At 50.8% G+C, this 20,847-nt stretch overlaps 1 protein-coding gene across 1 annotated transcript in view; it reads left to right on the forward strand.

Moving 5' to 3' along the window:
• Positions 1–19,962, forward strand: part of NCAM1 (neural cell adhesion molecule 1) — a 48,637-nt gene extending 28,675 nt beyond the window's left edge. Inside the window, exons 17-22 of the mRNA XM_058818964.1 lie at positions 3,588–3,712; positions 5,628–5,808; positions 15,659–15,866; positions 16,649–16,765; positions 17,656–18,399; positions 19,848–19,962. Coding sequence (XP_058674947.1) covers positions 3,588–3,712; positions 5,628–5,808; positions 15,659–15,866; positions 16,649–16,765; positions 17,656–18,399; positions 19,848–19,962 — 1,490 coding nt within the window. The remainder of the gene's footprint in view (positions 1–3,587; positions 3,713–5,627; positions 5,809–15,658; positions 15,867–16,648; positions 16,766–17,655; positions 18,400–19,847) is intronic.
• The last annotated feature ends 885 nt before the right edge of the window (positions 19,963–20,847 follow it).

Raw genomic sequence — 20,847 nt, forward strand, 5'->3', positions numbered from 1 at the left:
CTCAGCTCCCAGGAGCTGATGGGCCCCAGCAGAACCAGGAGCAGATGGTTGAGCCTGGCAAGGCTTTAAGCTGAGGAGCAGAGGGTTGAGCCTGGCTCTGTGTGAGCTGGACTCAGCCCACAGCAGCTGTGGGGTGCTGCAGAGCAGCTCCTGGCACTGCCACACCTCACCCTGAGCCCAGTCCCAGCAGGGCAGGGAGGGAAGCTCGTGCTCCTGCTTCTGGAATTGCCTTTTTGGCCGGGAAAGGATTTAGGCTGGGCTTTGCCAGGAGAACAGAACTAACACCAGTAACCTCCCCATGCATGCACAGAGAGCCCTGTCCTGTCTCCTCCCTCTGCTGGATCCAGCAGGGTGGGAGATGTTCCTGTCTCGTTCCTGCACCTCTGCTTTTGTTCCTTATTTCTGCTGCTGCTGTTTGCTCCCCTGGTGTGCACCCCGACCCCAGCCTGTTCTTTCTCTGTGGTTTTGACCTCCCTGGTGTTTGTTCCCTGGTTTTGTGGTGCTCAGAGATTGCACAAATCAGCCCTTCCCTCCTTCCTCTGCTGCAGAGTTCCCCAGGTTTGCTCTCTGAGCACAGGGAGGATGCAGGACCTTGCCTCCTGAGGGATTTAACCTCAGAGATTTTTCATTTTCTCTTTTCTCCCCACCTCAAGTTTCACCACTCCTGGTGCTCGTGGCGCCCTCTGAAAATAAACCCAAGAATTTCTGCCATCCAGCAGAGCAGTGTTAGGGCAAGGAAGCCCTGAATAGAAACCAAAGGGTTCAGAGGATACCAGGAGACATTTCCTGCTCCCTGCAGCAGCGGATGATCAGAGTGCTGATGGCTTAGCAGGGAGTGGGTGAGAATTAAATTGGCAATGCAATGGCTCAGAGCCCTGCCCTCGGCTCCCCTGCCCCCAGCAGCTTTGGGAGCCTGGAGAAAAGCCCTCATCTCCTTGCTCAGACTGGCCCTGGGTTCCTGTGGAGCTGCCCCTGGCAGGGCTGGGCTCTCCTGCATCCCAGAAAATTCTGCTCCTGTCCCAGCTGCAGCTCCTGCCTGGGGCTCTTCTCCTTCGCTGAGTGTCCTGGGGGAGCTTTGAGCATCAGCCTCAATCCCTGGGAGCACAAGGTCCTGCACGGAGAGGATTTGATCAGATATCTGGTGATCCAGCAGGAGATCTGGGCTCTGTGGAGCTGCTGCCTCTCCCCAGCCAAGCAGCAGCAGCAGCAAAGGGGGGTCCCTGAGGGGTTCCCCTGTTTGAGAGCTGGGAGGGCTCTGAGGAGGGAGGGACAGGCTGGTTCCTGCCCTGGCTGAGCATGGAGCACCCCTGGATGCTGTTGTGCCTTGCAGCCCCCGTGCATGTGTGAGCATGAATCCTCCTCTGACCACCTTCTCTCTGCAGCTACTCACATCTTCACTCATCATAGGGTTGCTGATTCTGCTGGACTAAACTTTTCCCACTAAACTTCCTCCTCTGTTTGACACACTAACCCAGTTTTCGTTTTACAGCCCTGTGTCTGGATTGCATCCACCTGCTTGAGATCGATGAAATAAATATTTATTTCTGGAGAGAAAACTATGCCTTAGCAGGGCTTGCACTGCTCCACCTGTTGGTTTTCAGCACTTAGGAGTGTTCTTTTCTTTGAAGAGAAATGTTTCTCAAAGCTGAAATGAATTTAAACTTTTGGGGAGGAAGGGGTGAATCAGGAGCTAGAAATGAGATAATTCAAATGAAGAAAAGGAGGAGAAGTTTCAGCAGAGCAGGTAATTAATCATGGGAATGGCTGTGTGTAAGGTACAGCAGCATCTCTGACATTTCAAATCAAGAATAAGCATCTTTTCAGAGGATGTTCTTGTTAGTCTCAGTGCTCAGTCACTGGGAACAAAATGCAGGCTGTGTTAGAGGAAAGGTCAGATTCTGTAAGTGCAGTGTTCCCTCAGCCCTTGGGGATCTCTCTGCTCATTAATGATCAATCAGTGATCAGCTCTGAGATGGGGAGTGGGGAAGGAGCGAGGAGATGCTGCTCTTGCTCTGTCCCTGTTGGTGAATTCTCTCACCAACGCTGAGAGAATTCAGCCCAGCTGCTCCTGAGGGCTCACCCAGAGCAGGGCCAGGGCTGCCCTGGGGGCTGCTTTGGGCTCAGGGTGACAGAACCAGGCTTTGCCTTCTGGTTCCTGTGAGTTTGGGGACTAACAGGACAATTGGTGACTAACCAGGACAATTACTGCAGAGCAGCTGCTGCCACTCAGCCCCACAGCCAAGAGCAGGGACTTTGTGATGCTGTTTATGTTTTGGGATGGAGGAAAAAAAAAATCTCTGCTTGTTTAACTGAGGTGTTCCATGTGCCCATGTGAGGATGGAGATTTCCTGTCTATCTGTGCCTTAAACCACACTTGTGTCACCTTTTCCTGTTCAGTGGGCACTGGGACAGCTGTGCCAGGGTGGGATCCACATCTGGAACATCCAGGGGGTGTGGGAGCCCTGCAGTGGGTAAAGGCAGAGGAGAGGATTTGGAAAAGCAAAACAGCCTGGAAAAAAAGGAGTGCTGCCTCTTTACACCCATCAGAGGAGTTGTTAAACACAAATGTGTGTCCCACACTCCTGCAGTGGGATTGATTCCCTTCTTGGAGCAGTGCTGCAGCATGGAATTCATCTTAAATCAGCTCCTTGCAGTTTTCCATTGGTGTTTCACCAGAAAACCGTGCTCATATTCCTTTGAAAGGCAGGAGGGAGGGGAAAGGGCTTCAGATTCCTTCTGAAGGATGTTGGGAGATGAACCTTCCTGAGCTGGACACAAATCCAGGGTGCAAATCTGCACTCAGACCTCCTGTATTTGGCTTTTTTAGCAGAGCTGCAGGGTGGGACTGGGATCCTCCATGGCATGGAGGAATTGAGGAGCTGGGGAGGAAAAGCAGTGTGGGAGCTGTGGGTTGCAGGGCTGGGGTTGTAAATCCCTCCTGTAAATCTCCTGCCCTGCAGGAGGAAGGGACATTTCCATTTTCTGCAGTCTGGGACATGATGGCCTTTTTCTCCTAGAAATGGAGAAAATCTAGAGGAGCAAAGGGAGGAGAAATGATTCTAGAGGAGCCAAGGCGTTTCTCTGAATTTCTCTCCAGCATCCCCTGGAGTTCCACAGTGCAGGCTGGGTGAGGGGACGTGCTCTGGGTTCTGATTTAAATTGTCCAGCAGCTCTAAAACCCCCAAACAAATCCCAAGTGCAGACCTGGGTCTGTGTGAGAGGCACGGGGTCCTTCCCAGTTGTGCTCTGTACATCCCAACCCACAGGAGCAGCCACAGAGCCCCTCCTGGTGTGTGCCAGGTGTTCCACAGCAGCTCTTACAGGAATTGCTCATTGCTGTGGGGTTTTCTTGGGGAGGGGGGATCCCTTTCACTGACTCCATTCCAGCACATGCAAAAATGGAAATTTGGTGTTTCAAATGCAAGAAACACTTGGGTGTGGGAAGTATTTACCTCAGACACACGGTGTCCTCTGTGTCTGGGTCAGCTCATCCTGAGGATGATGAAGTATTCTCATCTTTTACGAGCACTTTTTCCTTGATAATGCCTTTTTTTCCCCCAAATAACCCTGAATGCCCTGAATTGCAGGGGAACCCAGTGCCCCCAAGCTGGAAGGTCACATAGGAGAGGATGGCAACTCCATCAAGGTGAACGTCATCAAGCAGGACGATGGTGGCTCCCCGATCAGGCACTACCTGATCAAGTACAAAGCTGTAAGTGTGGCACAGCCCTGATTCTCTGAGCCTCCCTGGGCCCTGGGAGGGCTGGGTTGAAGGGAGGAATCTCTGTGACTCACCTGGTTTAATCTGACATGCCGAGATGTGAAGGAGTGCTTTTAAATGAACAGAACTTGCAGCTTTTGCTGTCTGGAAATAATTTAGTGATGGGACAGAATGAGAGGAGGAGATGAGGGGATTTTGTCTCAGAAAACAGGATTCTGAGCAGGAGAGAGGCTGCTTTGGCATCTCAGCCTCTCCCCCCAACAGCATTGGAGGGTTTCAGTGAATCCTGGTATTGTGAACACGTGGAATGTGCCATAGAGATTTGTTTACCAAAGAGTAGTCTCTTCATTAGCCAGCAGTGATGGTGTTTGAATTAGAGGAGCAATTAAATCTACCTGTCTATAAAAGCAATGGGTTTCTTAATTGTCTTGATTTGAACAGACAGGTGTGTGCTAAGGAAGGCAGGAGCCTCCCCTGAAATGGAAAATGTAAACCCCTTCCCTCCAAATTTGCAATTAAGGGGGGCTCTCAGGCCAACATACGGGAGCAGGAATAACAGTTCTTTATTAGGGAAGAAAATAAAATCAAAATAAACCATGCAGTGAACTAAACCAACACTGCCAGAGTCAGAACACAGCCTGACACCCTGTGGGTCAGGCTGTTGGCAGCAGTCCCATTGGAATTGTGGCTCGGCCCTCCTGCAGTGTCAGGGCTGGTTCTGCTGGAGCAGGGATCCTGGAGAAAGGGTGTAGATCTTCTTCCTCTGGGAATCCAGTGGAAAAGGCAGCTGCTGTTCCTCTGGGAATCCAGTGGAAAGGCTGTGCTGGTGTCCCAAACCTCAGATTGTATCCAGGTAGGAATGCTTGGCTCCTCCCCCTGGGTGGAGCATCTCCAATGCTCCACCCAGGGGAGGGGCCAAGCATTTTTATCAGTCGTGCAGGGACACTCAGTGGCCATGGACAGGAGACATCTCCTGGAGGATTGGTTGTGGAGGAGATAAAGAAAACTGCTCAATGAAAAGAGGATAATTGATAAATTGGTTGAGCCAGGTTTTATAAGCTCTTGGAGATCTATATCACACTTGAGATAGCTCAGTCAGCTAATGATCACAGCCCTGCCCTGTCAAATAAAATATGCATTCTTCACAATCAAGCTTCTGTGGGTCATAGAGTCAACGGCAGCAATGGCATGTCAAATAAAATACACATTTCTTACAATCAACCTTCCGTAGATCATAGAGTTAATGCTAATTACGACAGCCACACCCTGTCAGATAAATTATGCATTTTTTCAAAATCAACTTTCTGTGGATCATAGAGTCAATGACAGCAGTGGCCTGTCAAATAAAAGACACATTTTTCCCTTTCTGTGGGTCACAGAAATACACATTTTTCACAATCAACCTTCCATAGATCATAGAGTTAATGCTAATTATGACAGCCACGCCCTGTCAGATAAATTATGCATTTTTTCGCCATCAACTTTCTGTGTATTACAGAGTCAGTGCTCATTATAACAGCCCTGCCCTGTCAAATAAAATACGCATTTTTCACAGTCTGTGGGTCACAGAAATACACATTTTTCACAATCTGTGGGTCACAGAAATACGCATTTTTGACAATCAGCTTTCTGTGGGTCAGAGTCAGTGCTCACTATGACAGCCACACTCTGTCAAATAAAATACACTTCTTTGACAATCAGCTTTCTGATTGTCAGAATCAGTGGGTCCCAGAGTCAGTGACACCAGTGGCCTGTCAAATGAAATACACATTTTCCACAGTCAGTTTTCTGTGGGTCAGAGTCAGTTCTGACTATGACAACCATGCCCTGTCAGACAAAACGCACATTTTCGACAATCAGCTTTCTGTGGATCACAGAGTTAATGCTCCCTGTGCCCTCCCTGCAGAAGCACTCCTCGGAGTGGAAGCCCGAGATCCGGCTGCCGTCGGGCAGCGACCACGTCATGCTGAAATCCCTGGACTGGAACGCCGACTACGAGGTGTACGTGGTGGCTGAGAACCAGCAGGGCAAGTCCAAGCCTGCCCACTACGCCTTCCGCACCTCGGCGCAGCCCACGGTGATCCCAGGTACTGCTGCTGTGCCCCCTAACGCCACCGAGCTGCCCCCGTGTGCCCCAGTAACCCCCAGAGCTCGCTTGCTTCCAGCCCATTCTCTCATGGTCGGTGCCCCCACCCGCGGCTGAGGGTCGTGGCTGCGTGCATACCTGTGGCAGGTATGTGGGACTGGAACCCCTGCCTGGCTGCTCCCAGGGAATGGTGGCTCCTTGTGTGGGGTAGGAGAAGTTTTCTGAGAGTGGGAAGTGGAATTTGTGTTTTGAACCCCAGTAGGGCCTTCAGCCCTGCAGGGTGATGCTCTGCACAAGGCAGATTTCCCCAGTCCATCTCTGGAGGAGTAAAGGCATCAGGAGTTTGCTGGCACTTGGATGGGAAGGCAGTGAAATGTGATGGTGTTCACAGGGGTCTGAGGGTGAGGGAAGAGATGAGGATCTGACTCCATGTTTCAGAAGGCTTGGTTTATTATTTTATTTTATATATTATATTAAAACTATACTAAAAGAATAGAAGAAAGGATTTCATCAGAAGGCTGGCTAAGAATAGAAAAAGAAAGAAGAATGATAACAAAGGTTTGTGTCCCAGAGAGTGTGAGCCAGCTGACTGTGACTGGCTGTTAATTAGAAACAACCCCACGAGACCAATCCCAGATGCACCTGTTGCATTCCACAGCAGCAGATAACCATTGTTTGCATTTTGTTCCTGAGGCCTCTCAGCTTCTCAGGAGGAAAAATCCCAAGGAAAGGGTTTTTCAGAAAATATCATGGCTACAGTGAAAGATCTCTCTCTGAGCAGTTTTCAGTTCAAATTACCAAATGAGGATGAGAAGGCAGTGAAATGTCTCTCTCTGAGCATTTTTCAGCTCAAATTACCAAATGACAGTGATTTTCAAGCAGCAGTGGTTCAGTGTTGAGGAGGACATCAGGAAAAAATAACTCAAAGGCTTTAGGGTGCTGCTGGAAGCTCTTAAAACAGAGTGTACTTATTGGTGTGCTCATAAAGTGAGGGATGAGGACAATTACTGCAAAAGCCAAGCAGAGCTCTCAGCTGGGAAACTGGAACTGAGCACTTTGTGGCAATCTATTGGAAGGACAGTTAGGATTTCTTTTCTACACGTGGACATTTAAAAAAAGCAGTGGGGAAACCCACACAAAGCAACCAAAGCCTGAGGATGGGTGGCTGGAGTAGCTGTAAATTGAAGTTGTGGTGGTTAAAGACAGGGATGCTGAGTCAGGGCTGCCCTGCACAGGCAGGGTTGGTGCTCCAGCCCATCCTGGTGGGATTTCATTCATGTTTTCTCTTGAAAGCAGAGTTTTCTTCAGTCTTTCCCTGAGAACTCAGTCCCTGCTCCCCTGAGCCCATTCCCTGGCTGGAGGGAGCAGCTGAGCCCTTGTGGGAATGCTGCAGCCCCCTTGGCTGAGGCAGGTCACGTTGTTGAGCACAGAAATGGGTGAAAAAGTGGGGAAAGTGGGGCTGGCAGTGAGGAGGAGGGAGATGGGCCAAAGGAGAGCCTGGGGGTGCTTGGACAGGGTGTAGTTTTGGGTGGAAGGACCCTCAGTAACTCATTAACTCACTCTGTGGTTCTCATTTGCAGCAGCTCTAACCCTTGCTCCCCCTCTGAGCCCTTTAATCCGTGTAACATGAGCGGGAACCCTCTAAAAACCAGGGGAAAGCCAGTTTGTTACCAGAGGTGAAAGTTCCCTGGCCTCTCTGCAGTTACTCCTTGCTTAGCTCGGTGTGGAGCCCAGGAGGAGCTGGGAGCTGAGCCTGCCTCTCAGATGTTGCAGGTGGAAAATTCAGATTTTGGGTGTGCAGGATTGCCCCAGGAGCTGGACCTCAGCTGCTCCTCAGAAAGGGCTGTGTCCTTGTGCAGTGCCTGGTTATTGCTGCCTTTGTGACTCTCTCTCCTGGGTTTTTGTCGCCTTGGGCTCCCAAGGTGTTCCCTGGTGCCCAGACTGAGATTCTGATGAGGATATTTCCAGGGACAGGTTGGTTTTTCCTCTGCTGTGCAGCCCCACAGGTTTCATTGCCAAGGAAGAGGCTCTGTGTGTCCTTTTCCTTTTCTTTCCCTTTCCCTTTCCCTTTCCCTTTCCCTTTCCCTTTCCCTTTCCCTTTCCCTTTCCCTTTCCCTTTCCCTTTCCCTTTCCCTTTTCCCTTTCCCTTGTCCCTCTCCCTTTCCCTTTTGCCTTTTCCCTTTTCCTTTTCCCTTTTCCTTTTCCCTTTTCCTTTTCCCATTTCCCTTTCCCTTTTCCTTTTTCCCTTTCCCTTTTCCCTCTCCCTTTCCCTTTTCCCTTTTCCCTTTTCCTTTTCCCTTTTCCTTTTCCCTTTTCCCTTTCCCTTTCCCTTTCCCTTTTCCCTTTTCCCTTTTCCCTTTCCCCTTTGCCTTTGCCTTTCCTTTTCCCTTTTCCCTTTCCCTTTTCCCTTTTCCTTTTTCCCTTTCCCTTTCCCTTTCCCTTTCCCTTTCCCTTTCCCTTTCCCTTTTCCCTTTTCCCTTTTCCCTTTCCCTGTTCCCTGTTCCCTGTTCCCTTTTCCTTTTCCCTTTCCCTGTTCCCTTTTCCTTTCCCTTTCCCTTTCCCTTTCCCTTTCCCTTTCCCTTTCCCTTTCCCTTTCCCTTTCCCTTTCCCTTTCCCTTTCCCTTTCCCTTTCCCTTTCCCTTTTCCCTTTCCCTTTTCCCTCTCCCTTTCCCTTTTCCCTTTTCCCTTTTCCTTTTCCCTTTTCCTTTTCCCTTTTCCCTTTCCCTTTCCCTTTCCCTTTTCCCTTTTCCCTTTCCCCTTTGCCTTTGCCTTTCCTTTTCCCTTTTCCCTTTCCCTTTTCCCTTTTCCTTTTTCCCTTTCCCTTTCCCTTTCCCTTTCCCTTTCCCTTTCCCTTTCCCTTTCCCTTTCCCTTTTCCCTTTTCCCTTTTCCCTTTCCCTGTTCCCTGTTCCCTGTTCCCTTTTCCTTTTCCCTTTCCCTGTTCCCTTTTCCTTTCCCTTTCCCTTTCCCTTTCCCTTTCCCTTTCCCTTTCCCTTTCCCTTTCCCTTTCCCTTTCCCTTTCCCTTTCCCTTTTCCCTTTTCCCTTTTCCCTTTCCCTGTTCCCTTTTCCTTTTCCCTTTCCCTGTTCCCTTTCCCTTTTCCTTTCCCTTTCCCTTTCCCTTTCCCTTTTCCTTTCCCTTTCCCTTTCCCTTTCCCATGGCATTTCAGTGTTTTTATCTCAGAATGGGCTGTGCAGGAGTCAGAGCCAGAGCTGTAACAGGAATTGTGCTGTGCCTGACAGCAATAATCAGGGATTCCCTGCAGGAAAATGTGCATTTATTGTGTGCAGTCCTTTGTTCCCCTCACCTGTGCAGAGCTCTGAGTGGCTGGAAGGATAAGGGTGTTATTTGCAGTAATAATAACAATAATAACAATAATAACAACAATCATCACATTGGCATTGGAGTGGTTCCCAAGCAGCTGGGAGGCTGAATGGCAGAGTCAGAGATTCCTGAGACCTTGGTGCTCCCTCAGGATAAAGTGGATGTGTTATCCAGGCTTTGGGGCAGGGCTTGGACAGGCAGGTGGATTCTCTGCTGCACCAAAGCTTTTCTTGTTTTCCTTTTTTGCCTGCTGAAGGCAGCGCTGTGCTCTCAGGCTCCAGACACCATCTCCCTGTGTCTCGCTGAGCCCCTTCTGTCCCTTCATTTTAATCTCATTTGAATCTCATTTGCCTGCACTCCCCACCCTCCCCGCCCTGCCTTGGACCCTGCTCTGCAGCTTTGGGCTTTGCTGAGCTTCTGCCCCTTTTGTGCTGAATGTGCTGCTCCTTGAACCCTGAGCCATTTTAATTTACGAGATTAAATTAAACCTTTGATTCTTATGTTTTCTGTATTTATGACCTAATTTTTTTTATCTATTTCTCTCTCTCTTTCTCTCTCTCTCTCTCTTTCTCTCTCTTTCTTTCTTTTTTTCTTCCTCTCCTCCTTCCTTTCCCTCCCCTCTCCCTTTTCCCCCAACTCCTTTCCTATGTCTGTCATCCATGGTCACCTTGGATCTCACGGGGAACATCCACGCTTGCCACATGCACCAAATTTGTTTTTCAAACAACCATATCCCCCCTCCTGGGAACCATTGTCTGGCACCTGCAGCGACCTTGGGAAGTCCATCAGCGTCGTCCTCCTTTGTCTCATTGCTTCTCTCTGCAGTGACTCTGCTTTTGCTCTGTTAGAAACTTTCAAAAACAAAAAAAAGAGTCAAATAAAGCAATATTTGCTTGGGAAGGCCTGGGTCCCACCAAGGTGTGGAAGGAGATAACTTTGCTTCAGAGGATCGTGTCAGTTCAGAGAAAAACAAACAAAAAAAGAAACACAGAACTTAAAAAAAAATGTTTAATTTGAAAGAGTCAGTATTTTGTAACAAGGAAAAAAGGTTTAAGCCAAGTTTTTTTCTCTTTAACTTTTTTTTGTTACTTGTAATGAATTTGCCCTTTTAAATGGATGTAAAGAAAGATTTTGTTTTGTGCTGTTTGCTTGCTCTTTTCATCAAAGGAAGGTGCAATGTTGAAAGCCTTTAAGATCCTGCTTTTTACTGATTTCTCTGCACATCTGGTGCTGATCTTGTGCAAAAGGAGGCCCCATCCACAAACCCACAGACTGTAAAAAGAAAGAGAAGATTTGTCAGAGGCCATCCTGCTGATTGCCCACATGTCTCTGGGGGCTTTTGCATGTGGATCCAAATGTCTGGAAGGTTTTCCTGCCGTGCTGCTCTGACCATAAACATCTGCTGGGATCCCACTGCTGCTCTTCCTCCTCCTCCTCCTCCTCCTTGTCCGTCCCTGGTGTGCAGGGTGGGGCTGGGTACCCCCAGCCCATGGGCACACCCAGTGCCAGTGGATTTCCAGAGCTGTGCTATCACAGATCCCTTTCCTTGCTGTCCTGACAGGAAATCTTGGCTGGGATGGAGTGAGCTGAGCAGCAGAGTTGTAATTACTGATCCTTAATCATCTTCCTGGCTAGCTGTGGGTGTGGCAGCATCAATCCCTGGGCTGAACTGGTGCAGCAGAGCCATCTTTGGTATCAAATACTGGGAATCCCCTTGGACAAAATTCAGATGATTTTTGCATTGCTTCTTTGAAAAAAAAAAACAGAATTCCCCACCCATAATAAAAAACAACCCTACCCCCCAAAAAAACCCCAAAAAACTTGACACAACAACCCTAATGAATTTTTGGGAAATCCGTTGGGATGGGAAATCCATTGGGGTATGATATTCATTGGGATAGGAAATCTTTTTGGGATAGGAAATCCTTTGGAACAGGAATTCCATTGGAGCAGGAAATCCATTAGGATGTGGAATCAATTGGAACAGGAAATCCATTGATATAGGAAATCCATGGATAGGAAATCCATTGGGATAGGAAATCCATTGGAACAGAAAATTTGGGATATGAAATCCATTGGAACAGGAAATCTGTTGGGATATGGAATCCATTGTGGCAGGAATTCATTGGAACAGAAAATCCATTGGGATATGAAGTTCAATGGGATAGGAAATCCATTGGAACAGGAAATCCATTGGGATAGGAAATTTGAGATATGAAATCCATTGGGATAGGAAATCCATTGGGATAGGAAATTTGGGATATGAACTCCACTGGGATATGAATTCCATTGGGATAGGAGATCCATTGGAACAGGAAATCCATTGGGATATGAAGTCCATTGGGATAGGAGATCCATTGGAACAGGAAATCCATTGGGATATGAAGTCCATTGGGATAGGAAATCCATTGGAACAGGAAATCCATTGGGATATGAAGTCCATTGGGATGGGAGATCCATCCCATCTGATGCTGTCCTAAAATCAGGGTTCTCCTAAAACCAGAATGTCTCAAAGCCTCTCAGCTGGGTGGGGTTCATCTCCTGACAGAATCCTGCCCTCACTCGTGTCTGGCTCTGCCTTCTCTGCTCTGCTGTGTTGGAACTTTCCTGTCTGGATTGGAAATGCAAACTTGATGCAGGTGTCACACACAGAAGCCTGTGGGTTTATTTTTTATTCCAAACCCCCTCATTTCCAGTGCTGTAGAGTGTAGACTCTTTGTTAGAGCTTTGGAGTTTGCTGAAGTGCAGCAAAATAATCCTGATACTAAGAACTGGTGTGATTTGCCCTCTAACTGCATTAATTGAGCTCATTGTAGGTCTGAAATCAGCTTTTTGTGGGTTTCCCCCTAATCCACAGAGGCGGAGATGTTTCTCACCAAAATCACAGCTATTAAAATGATCTCTGTAACTTTGTGAGGTTGGTGTGGAGAGAGAGCCGCACCTGTGGGGGGTTCTGTCCCTGGGAAGGGCTCAGGATTCTCTGTGGCACCTTTAGTGTGGCTGAAATGAATCCCAAACGCCACAGCAGCCAGGAGCCCAGGCAGCATGGATTACAGACAGAAAGTGCTTCTTTCTGTTGGATAAAATGAGGAGCAGAACTGGGGTTTCAGCACTGATCTGTGCAGATTTGGAGCATGCCAGGTACCAGAGATCTGTCAGGCCCTTGGTGTGAGTAAAGTGAAATTTAAATAGAGTTTTTGGAAGAGCCACAGAGGAGGCAGAGGCTCAGATGTGGAAGCAGAGGATGTTCAAGCACTGGGATTTTCCTGCCTGCAGTTCCTGTGTGTGTGAGGGGCTGCAGAGCCCTGCAGGATTCCCAGTTTGCTGCAGCCCCTCCACATTCCCAGAGCTGTTTCTCAGAGCACCGTTTGGCTGTTTTTGTGGGCAGGAAGGTTTGGGAATGTCCTACTCACCAGGAGCAGCTGCAGGTGCCTGCACCTCCAGGGTTCTGGGGGATAAAAAGAAGGTTTTACCTAAAAGGTTTTAAAAACAGCTTCTCCTGGCTCTGCTGGGATGGGGTGGGCACTTGGGGCAGGGTGTGGTTTATCCAGGAAAGGATTTTGGTGTCACCCTGTGTTTTGGGGCAGGGTGTGGTTTATCCAGGAAAGGATTTTGGTGTCACCCTGTGTTTTGGGGCAGGGTGTGGTTTATCCAGGAAAGGATTTTGGTGTCACCCTGTGTTCAGCCTGCAGAGGAGAAGCTCTGGGGTGACCTCAGTGCCCCTTGCAGGACCTGGAGGAGCTGGAAGAAAAAGGGAGAGGGATTATTTCCATGGGATGGAGGGACAGGAAGGGGGGAATGGCTTCAGACTGATGAAGGACAGGGCTAGGTGGGGTTTTGGGAAGGAATTGTTCCTTATGAAGGTGGAGAGGGGCTGGGATGGGATTCCCAGAGCAGGAAGGAGCAGAGCTCTGATGGAATGCACAGGAATCCAGGGCAGCTCTGGGAAATCCCAAATCCCCATCCCCAAATCCCCAGGCCAGCCCCCCAGGCTCTGGGAGCTCACTCACAGGGTTTGGATGTGGATTTCTGTCCCTGGAGAGCAGGGTCCTTGTCCCCAGGCTCTGGGAGCTCACTCACTGGGTTTGGATGTGGATTTCTGTCCCCGGAGAGCAGGGTCCTTGTCCCCAGGGTGGGCTGGGGGAACAGCCCTGAAAATCCCCCTGCAAAGGGAACAAAGAGCTGTTCTCCTGGGATGTGCTGCTGGCTACAGAGAGGATTTTTGTTTGGTTTGTCCCTCCTCCTTCTTCCTTTTGCCAAATCCTGTAGGGCCTTGGCCGTGCCTGCAGTCCCACTGCCTCTCCCCGCCCTGTTTGTGTCTGACATTGTGTAGTGACCCCCCAGCCCAGGGGGACACAGCTGAGCTCTCTCTGTCAGGGCAGGTTCTGGGCAGAAATTGAAACTGCTGCGTGGTTTTCCTGTGCACTGTGAAATGAGGGGGGTTAGAAAAGCCAGTCTCGCAGGAAGCTCATTTTCCATTGGAAAACATAATTTGTAATTAATAAATTCTTCACTTCTTTAGAATTAAGGACTCCAGAAGTTCTTTAATGGTTTGTGTTTCCTTGTTTAACTGGTGGAAATGTTATTCCTCCATGTCCTGAGAATGGCAGAAGGGGATTAATGGAAGGGCTAAATGTGGATCAGGTCAGAAATGTCCAACATCAATTTATTACATTTATTTCACACACACAGTGTGAGCAGCTGCTCCACATTATTTATACGTCTTTATTTATTTATACATTTATTTATACATTATTTATTTATACATTTATTTCTTCATTTACTTATACATTTATTTTGTACACAGAGTTGTTTTAGGCCCCAGCAAACCCTTTAGGGATGTCTAAATATCAGTTTCATAAATACAACATAAATCCAGCTACAGGATGGAGGGAATGGCTCCAGGAAGTATTTGGAGATCAATTTAATTTAATCAGATGGGACAGTCTGTGAAAAGAGTAATCTCCTCTATGATTCCGTCATTTTGTAGGAGCAGCAAAATCCCTTTACAAGGAAAATGAAAAGCACCAAGAGCCTCCCAAGTCCATGAGGCTGTGGAGGATTTTTATATTATGTTCCCTTATGCCAGTCCCTGGAAAGTTTGGAATTTCAATTCGTGCCACGAGTTGGGATTTCTGAAACCACAGCTAATGGTAAAGGTTGGAAAGTTCCTGCAAATTGCAGGGCTCCCTTAGCAGCCCAGAAACCCAAATTGCAGGCAATTACCTTGGCCCAGTTTCCTTGGCTCGAGGTGTAAAATCCCAGAATAGCACAAGAACAGGGACATTCCCCTGCAGGCCTGCCCTGCTTCCCCAGCTCCATCCTCCTCTTCCTCCTGGCTTAGGGCAGCAGGGCTGGGGGTTTTGGGGGCTTTGGTGCCTGCCCAAGGCTCTGGGGGAGCACAGGGGCTCCTGTCAGGGCAGGAATTTGGGGGTCACAGCTCCTGGAAAAGCTGGGGAGGGGAGAGGAGGCAAGGAGCAGCGCTGTGGCGTGAGTGGAATTGTCCACAAGGGGGGAATTGCAGCTCTGGGGCACCCAGGGGAGGCTGATCCTGGATGGGCCCCTTGGCCCACACAGGGCGTGGATGGGAGGGTGACACAGCTCAGCTGAATTATGGAATCATCCCTGCAGGGATCCTGGGCACCCCCAAAGGGGAAAATCCCAAAATCCCTGCCCTCCTCACTCCCTGCAGGGTGTGGTGGGTCCCTGTCACCATGTCATCCTGCAGCTTGCTGCCTGTGGGACCGTGTTCTGTCACCAGGGGCTGGGCTTGTGATCCCTCAGGTGCCTCACTGTGGCTTTTCTGCACTTTTCCTGCTGGAATCTGCATCCCTCGATCCATCTCGGGGTCACCAAATGAAACAACACCTCTCTGCCTCCTGTTTTGAACCAAAGAAATGCATGGCAGGGGCTGTGGCTCTCTCCAAGCCCTGGGAAGGGTCTTCTCACCTGTGAAATTCAACATAAATGGGGCTAAGGGGATCAAGGGGCTCTGCTGGGGTTCTGCAGAGCAAAGCTCCCAAGGGTTTGGGGCTCCAGGGGCTGGGCTGGTGAGAGGCTGGGGAGCCATGAGCAGGTTCTGGAGAGCTCCTGAGCTCCAGGGAGGGCTTTGATTGAGTTTTACCTTCTCAGGAGCTTGTCGGCCCTGAGCATCCCCCAGTGATTTGTGCCCCACAAGGAAAACCCTGCTGCAGAGCCTGGCCTTTGCTTTCCCTGCTCCTTGGGCAGGGCCAGGGCCACTCTGGACCTTCCTCCTGAGGAGGAGGAGGAGGGAAGCAGGAGCCCTGTCTTGTGTGTAGAGCAGGGATTGTGGTCTTTGCTTCCCAGGCTTCATCCCATCAGGGATGGGAGAGGCCCCATCAGTGCCATCCTTTCGGGCAGACTCTCTGTGGGATGAAGCCCTGGTTATTACATGGCTGGTACAGGGGGTGGAATTCTAAAAAAGCAACTTAGTGCAGCCAAGTGTGAGCCCCGAAACCCCAGATTTTAACCCGAACGCCTTCTCTTGTTCTCTCCCTCGGTGTCTGAAGCCAGCACCAGCCCTGCCTCGGGCCTGGGCACTGCTGCCATCATTGGCATCCTCGTGGTGGTGTTTGTGGCGCTGCTGGTGGCCGTGGATGTCACCTGCTACTTCCTGAACAAGTGTGGGCTGCTCATGTGCATCGCCGTCAACATGTGCGGCAAGTCCGGCCCGGGGGCCAAGGGCAAGGACATGGAGGAGGGCAAGGCGGCCTTCTCGTGAGTACTGACCCCAGAACCTCCTTTTGTGTCCCAAAACCCTCCCCTGTGTGCCCCCAGGACCCCCTCTGAGCCCCAGGGGCAGCAAAGGAGCTGCCTCAGGGAGGGGACCCTCGGCTCTGTGGGGAAGGGGCTGGTGCTCTGTTGGGGCTGGCAGGAAGGTGGGTTTGGAGCTGTTCCTCTGGGGTTTTGTCTGGTTCCTGTTGGTAGCCATCAAATAGGTGGCCTCAGTGCTGGACATCCCAGTGCCAGACATCCCAGTCATCCCAGTGCTGGACATCCCAGTCATCCCAGTCATTCCAATTCTGGACATTCCAGTGCTGGACATCCCAGTCATCCCAGTTCTGGACTCCCAGTTCTGGACACCCCAGTGCTGGACATTCCAGTGCTGGACATCCCAGTTCTGGACATCCCAGTCATTCCAGTCATCCCAGTGCTGATTACACCAGTGTTGGACACCCCAGAACTGGACATCCCAGTCATACCAGTGCTGGACATCCCAGACATTCCAGTCATCCCAGTTCTGAACATCCCAGTGCTGGACACCCCAGTTCTGGACATCCCAGTGCTGGACACCAGTGGAGCTCCATGCTGGGTGCTGAAGGATCAGTGACCCCAGGAGCATTCCCAGCTTGGTCTGTGGCTGCGTCTGGCCATGGCTGTGCCTGGCTGTGGCCATGGTGCCTGTGGCTGTGTCTGGCTGTGTCTGGCCGTGGCCGTGTCCATGCGTGGCTGTCCCTGCAGGAGCAGCCATCATTCCCCTTGCCGTTCCCTCGTTGCAGGAAGGACGAGTCCAAGGAGCCCATCGTGGAGGTGCGCACGGAGGAGGAGAGGACCCCCAACCACGACGGGGGGAAGCACACGGAGCCCAACGAGACCACCCCGCTGACAGAGCCAGAGTATGTGGCCTTAGGCAGCCCTAGCACAGGGGCGCTGCACTGCCCCCAGCTGCCCCAGCCCCTCAGCAGCAGCAGTTAGGGCAGCAGGAGAGGAAGAAAGGTAAAATCTCCACATGCCAGTGAAGAAGCGCCTCCTGTCAAGCCGCAGTGGTTGCTGTTCCCAGCACTGCAAGGGAAGGGAAGGAAGCAGTGTTTGCTGGAAGGCTCTGTCCCGTGTGGAGATCCAGCACTGTCCAGGATCTGCAAAGGATCCAGAGCAAAACCTGCCCCAGCAGTGCTGGGTGAGAGCCTGAACCCGTGGGGAGAGATCCTCCCCAGGAGCTGGGCATGGATGTGGAGTCACAGCAGGGCTGAGCATCCTGAGAGAGCTGGGAGCTGAGTCTGCATTCGTGTGTGAGGACGGAGTTTGGGTTTATGGGGACTTCAGACAAACCTGCAGCAGCAGGACAGGATGAGGTGTGGGGCTGGACCCAGGGTCCCATGCAGGGACTGTGTTGTGTTGGTGGCACAGGGCTGCAGGCTCAGGGGGTGGCAGAGCTGCCTGGAGAGCTCAGGACAGGCTGAGAGGAGAGTTTTAGGTGAGGAGAGTCTCTGCAAGCTGACAGGATCCCAAGCACTCCACGAGAACAAACCATCCCTGCAGGTCACGTCCTCTTGGCTTTTTTCTCTTCCTGATGATCCTGAGCCATCCCAGCCTCGCTCCCTTTGCATGTCTGACCTCTGCACGTCTCTGCTCCCGAGTCCCCCTCCTGTCACATGTGTGTGCTGTCCTCTCTCCCTCTCTGCCCCTCTCCCTGCTGTCGTTTCAGGCCTTCATTGTCTCTCTCTCTCTCTCTCTTTCCCTCTCCCTCTCTCTCTCTCTCTCTCTCGTCCCCGTGTCCCCCTCGCAGGCACCCCGCCGACACCGCGGCCACCGTGGAGGACATGCTGCCTTCTGTCACCACGGGCACCACTAACTCTGACACTATCACTGAAACCTTTGCCACTGCCCAGAACAGCCCCACGAGCGAGAGCACCACGCTGACCTCCAGCGCTGCCCCGCCGCCCGCGGGGGCTCCCGATGCCGCCGCGGCTCCCGGCCAGGCCACCCCGGCCAAGGGCACGGCCGCCGCCTCGGCGGCGTCACCGACGCCCTCCTCCACCCCCAAAGTGGCCCCTCTGGTGGATCTCAGCGACACCCCCAGCTCTGCTCCGGCCGCCAGTAATTTATCCTCAAGTGTCCTGCCGGGGCAGGCCGTGCTCAGCCCCAGCGCCGCCGACGCCGCCCCGGCCGCGAGCAAGGCGGGCACCCCCGGCCTCACGGGCCCCGCAGCTCCCAACGAGGCCAAGCAGGAGGTGGCCAAGAGCCCCGAGAAGGAGCCCGTGCAGCCCAGCTCGGTGAAGAGCCCGGCGGAGACCCCCAAGAACCCGAGCGGCGTGAAGAGCGAGGCGGCCGCGGGCAGCGCCGCCAACCCCTCGCAGAACGGGGACTTTAAAATGGACGAAGGGACCTTCAAGCCACCAGACATTGACCTTGCCAAGGATGTTTTTGCAGCTCTTGGCACTGCTTCTCCTCCTGCTGCCGGCGGGGCTGGTGGGCAAGCCCCCGAGGCTGCTGCTGCCGCCGCAGACAGCTCTGCCCCCGCAAAGACCGAGTACGGCCGCCTTTACTCTTGTCTTGGTTGTGTGCTGTGTCCCTCGTGCCCTGGTGCTCGTGCTGTGTCCTCTGTTGGGTGTTCTCTTGACTGATCTCACTGTTCCCTTAGCCAACCAACTCACCTGAGAGCCCACCTTGGCTTGGAATGTGCCAGAGGAGAGCAGGAGAGGCTGTGCCAGGGAGGCAGGGACAGGGAGCTGGGAATTGAGCAGAGATAAATTAATTGTTGTTGTTCCTCAGGCCCTTGGGCAGCTTTGTCTGTCCTGGGCTATCGTTTGGTAAGGAAGAGCAGAAATAGTTGAGTTTGGTGTAAAGAGCTCTCCTCAGAGTGCTGAGGTTCTGCAGGTCAGTGATGCCATCTCCTGCAGGTCAGAGGAGCCTCAGGGCTCGCTCAGGGTCAGGCTGGGCAGCAGCAGTGCCCTGGGCAGGGCTGGCAGCCCTGGGGGCTCTGGAGCTGTCCCCAAGCTGGGCAGTGTGAGCCTGGCTGAGATGGGAGCGCCCTGAGCTGGGCAGGGGAGAGAAAACCACACCTGGGGCTGGGGGTCCCAGCTGTGCTGCAGATGTTGGACCTGGCTGGGCTGGCAGTTGTCACCTCTGAGGGTGGAGAAGTCTGTGGCAGAATTCCTGTCCTCTGTGTTCCCCTTTCTCCAGCATCACAGGGGTTTCAGGAATGGCTTCCCACAGGAACACAAAAAGTGGGATTGCTGCTGAATTGTCAGCAAATTCCAGATTGTTCCAGCAAATTCCAGTTTTGGAAAACACCAGTTTTGGTAAATACCAATTTCAGAAGGTCTCCATTTCAGAAAATCTCAATTCCGGTGAATGCCAATTTGGGGTGCTAAGGCCAAATCCTTTTGCAGCTGGGGGAGCTTTCCTTGCTGCTGAATTTCGTGGCTATTTTAGTGTGAACCGTGTTTTTTGTCATAGTATTGAAATAACAAAAGCTTCAACATAGTTTGGATGTGGAAGGTGTAGTGCTAGTTCAGATTTGAGAAACAAAAATGAGAAATAAATATTCAGGAGTTGATTTAAAACAAAAAGAGACAGAGAACAGCTCTTAGAAAGAGCAGAAGCCTTTAACTGAGAGGAGCAAGCTGACAATTTGGCTTTAGCTTGGGGTGCTGAAGCCAAATCCTTCTGCAGCTGGGGGAGCTCTCCTTGCTGCTGAATTGTCAGGGACTTGGGGTGCTGAGGTCAAATCCTGCAGCTGGGGGAGCTTTCCTTGCTGCTCATTCTGCACCCCTGCAGCAGAGCAGGGCAAGCCAGAAAACGTTAACCTAGACCCGAATGAAGCAGGGTGGGGAGCTGAGCTGGGCTCCCCTTACCCCCCTGCATCAGGAAATGCTCTCCCATTTCCCATGGAGGGATGTGCTCCCTGTGCCGTGGTAGCTCAGCCCAGCTGTGTTTCTGTGCCCTAAAGCCTGTCCTTGTGGTGCTTCTCCCCAGGAAAATGCCAGCAGAGGACAAGGGCGCCGTGCAGGACAGGAAGAGCCCCGCGGCGGAGGCGAAGACGGCGCCCAACGAAGCCACACAAACAAAGGAGAGCGAGAGCAAAGCATGATCAGCACCAGAGGGGACGGCAGAAACCTTCACCCGAGCATTGAAATCACAACCCACACACCCATCTCATTCCTCTAGTGTCTGTTGCCTTTTTTTAAAAAAGAAAGACAAACAAACCAACCAGAAAAATGCATAAATGGGGGGAGGGAGGGAATGTCTCTTTTTTTCCTTTTCTTTTTTTATTTTTTTCTCTTCTTCTCTTTTTTTTTTTTTAATTTTGATTTCTATTTTTTGCTTTCTTTGAGATTTCTAGAAAGGTTCTATTCGTTGTGCACTTGCTTTTAAAAAGTAAAACATGTTAAAAACAGGGTTAAACCCATCACCAAATCAGGGCTCAGCTGGCCCTGTGTGTATTCAAACAGGCAAACATTGCAATGCTGGTTGCAGTGTGGTTGGGAAGCTAAAAATCAAGTAGTCCTAGACACAAAAAAAACCACAAAAAAGACAAAAAAAAAAAAGAAAAGAGACCCTGTTGTTTCCTTTGTTAGTATAGCAGAGATAACCACTGTGCTGCTGGGCACAGCTGGTGCTTAAAGAACAAAGTCCACAATTTATTTTTATACTTTTCAGTCGAGTTTGAAATATGTAAAGCCTCATAAATAAGTTATAATTTCTGTTCACCTTGTATCTGGTCAGTATGCAAAGTGTCTCGAGCTCTTTGTGACTGAATCCTGCTCGCCACGTTAGACCTTTATTTGGGGTTTATTATTATTATTATTATCTATTTTTTAGGAAGAATGCCAAAATTGCAGCTTTGGGGGATGTATTTCAATTTGCAGTATTCAGACTCTACATTTCTTTTCCAATTTTACGTTCAATTTTTTTTTTTTTTTTGTTTGTTTTGGCCAACTTTGGTTCTTTCCAGTGTTTACAATTGACAGATATT

Source organism: Ammospiza caudacuta, chromosome 23 (assembly GCF_027887145.1).
Source record: "Ammospiza caudacuta isolate bAmmCau1 chromosome 23, bAmmCau1.pri, whole genome shotgun sequence".
NCBI classification, from domain to species: domain Eukaryota; kingdom Metazoa; phylum Chordata; class Aves; order Passeriformes; family Passerellidae; genus Ammospiza; species Ammospiza caudacuta.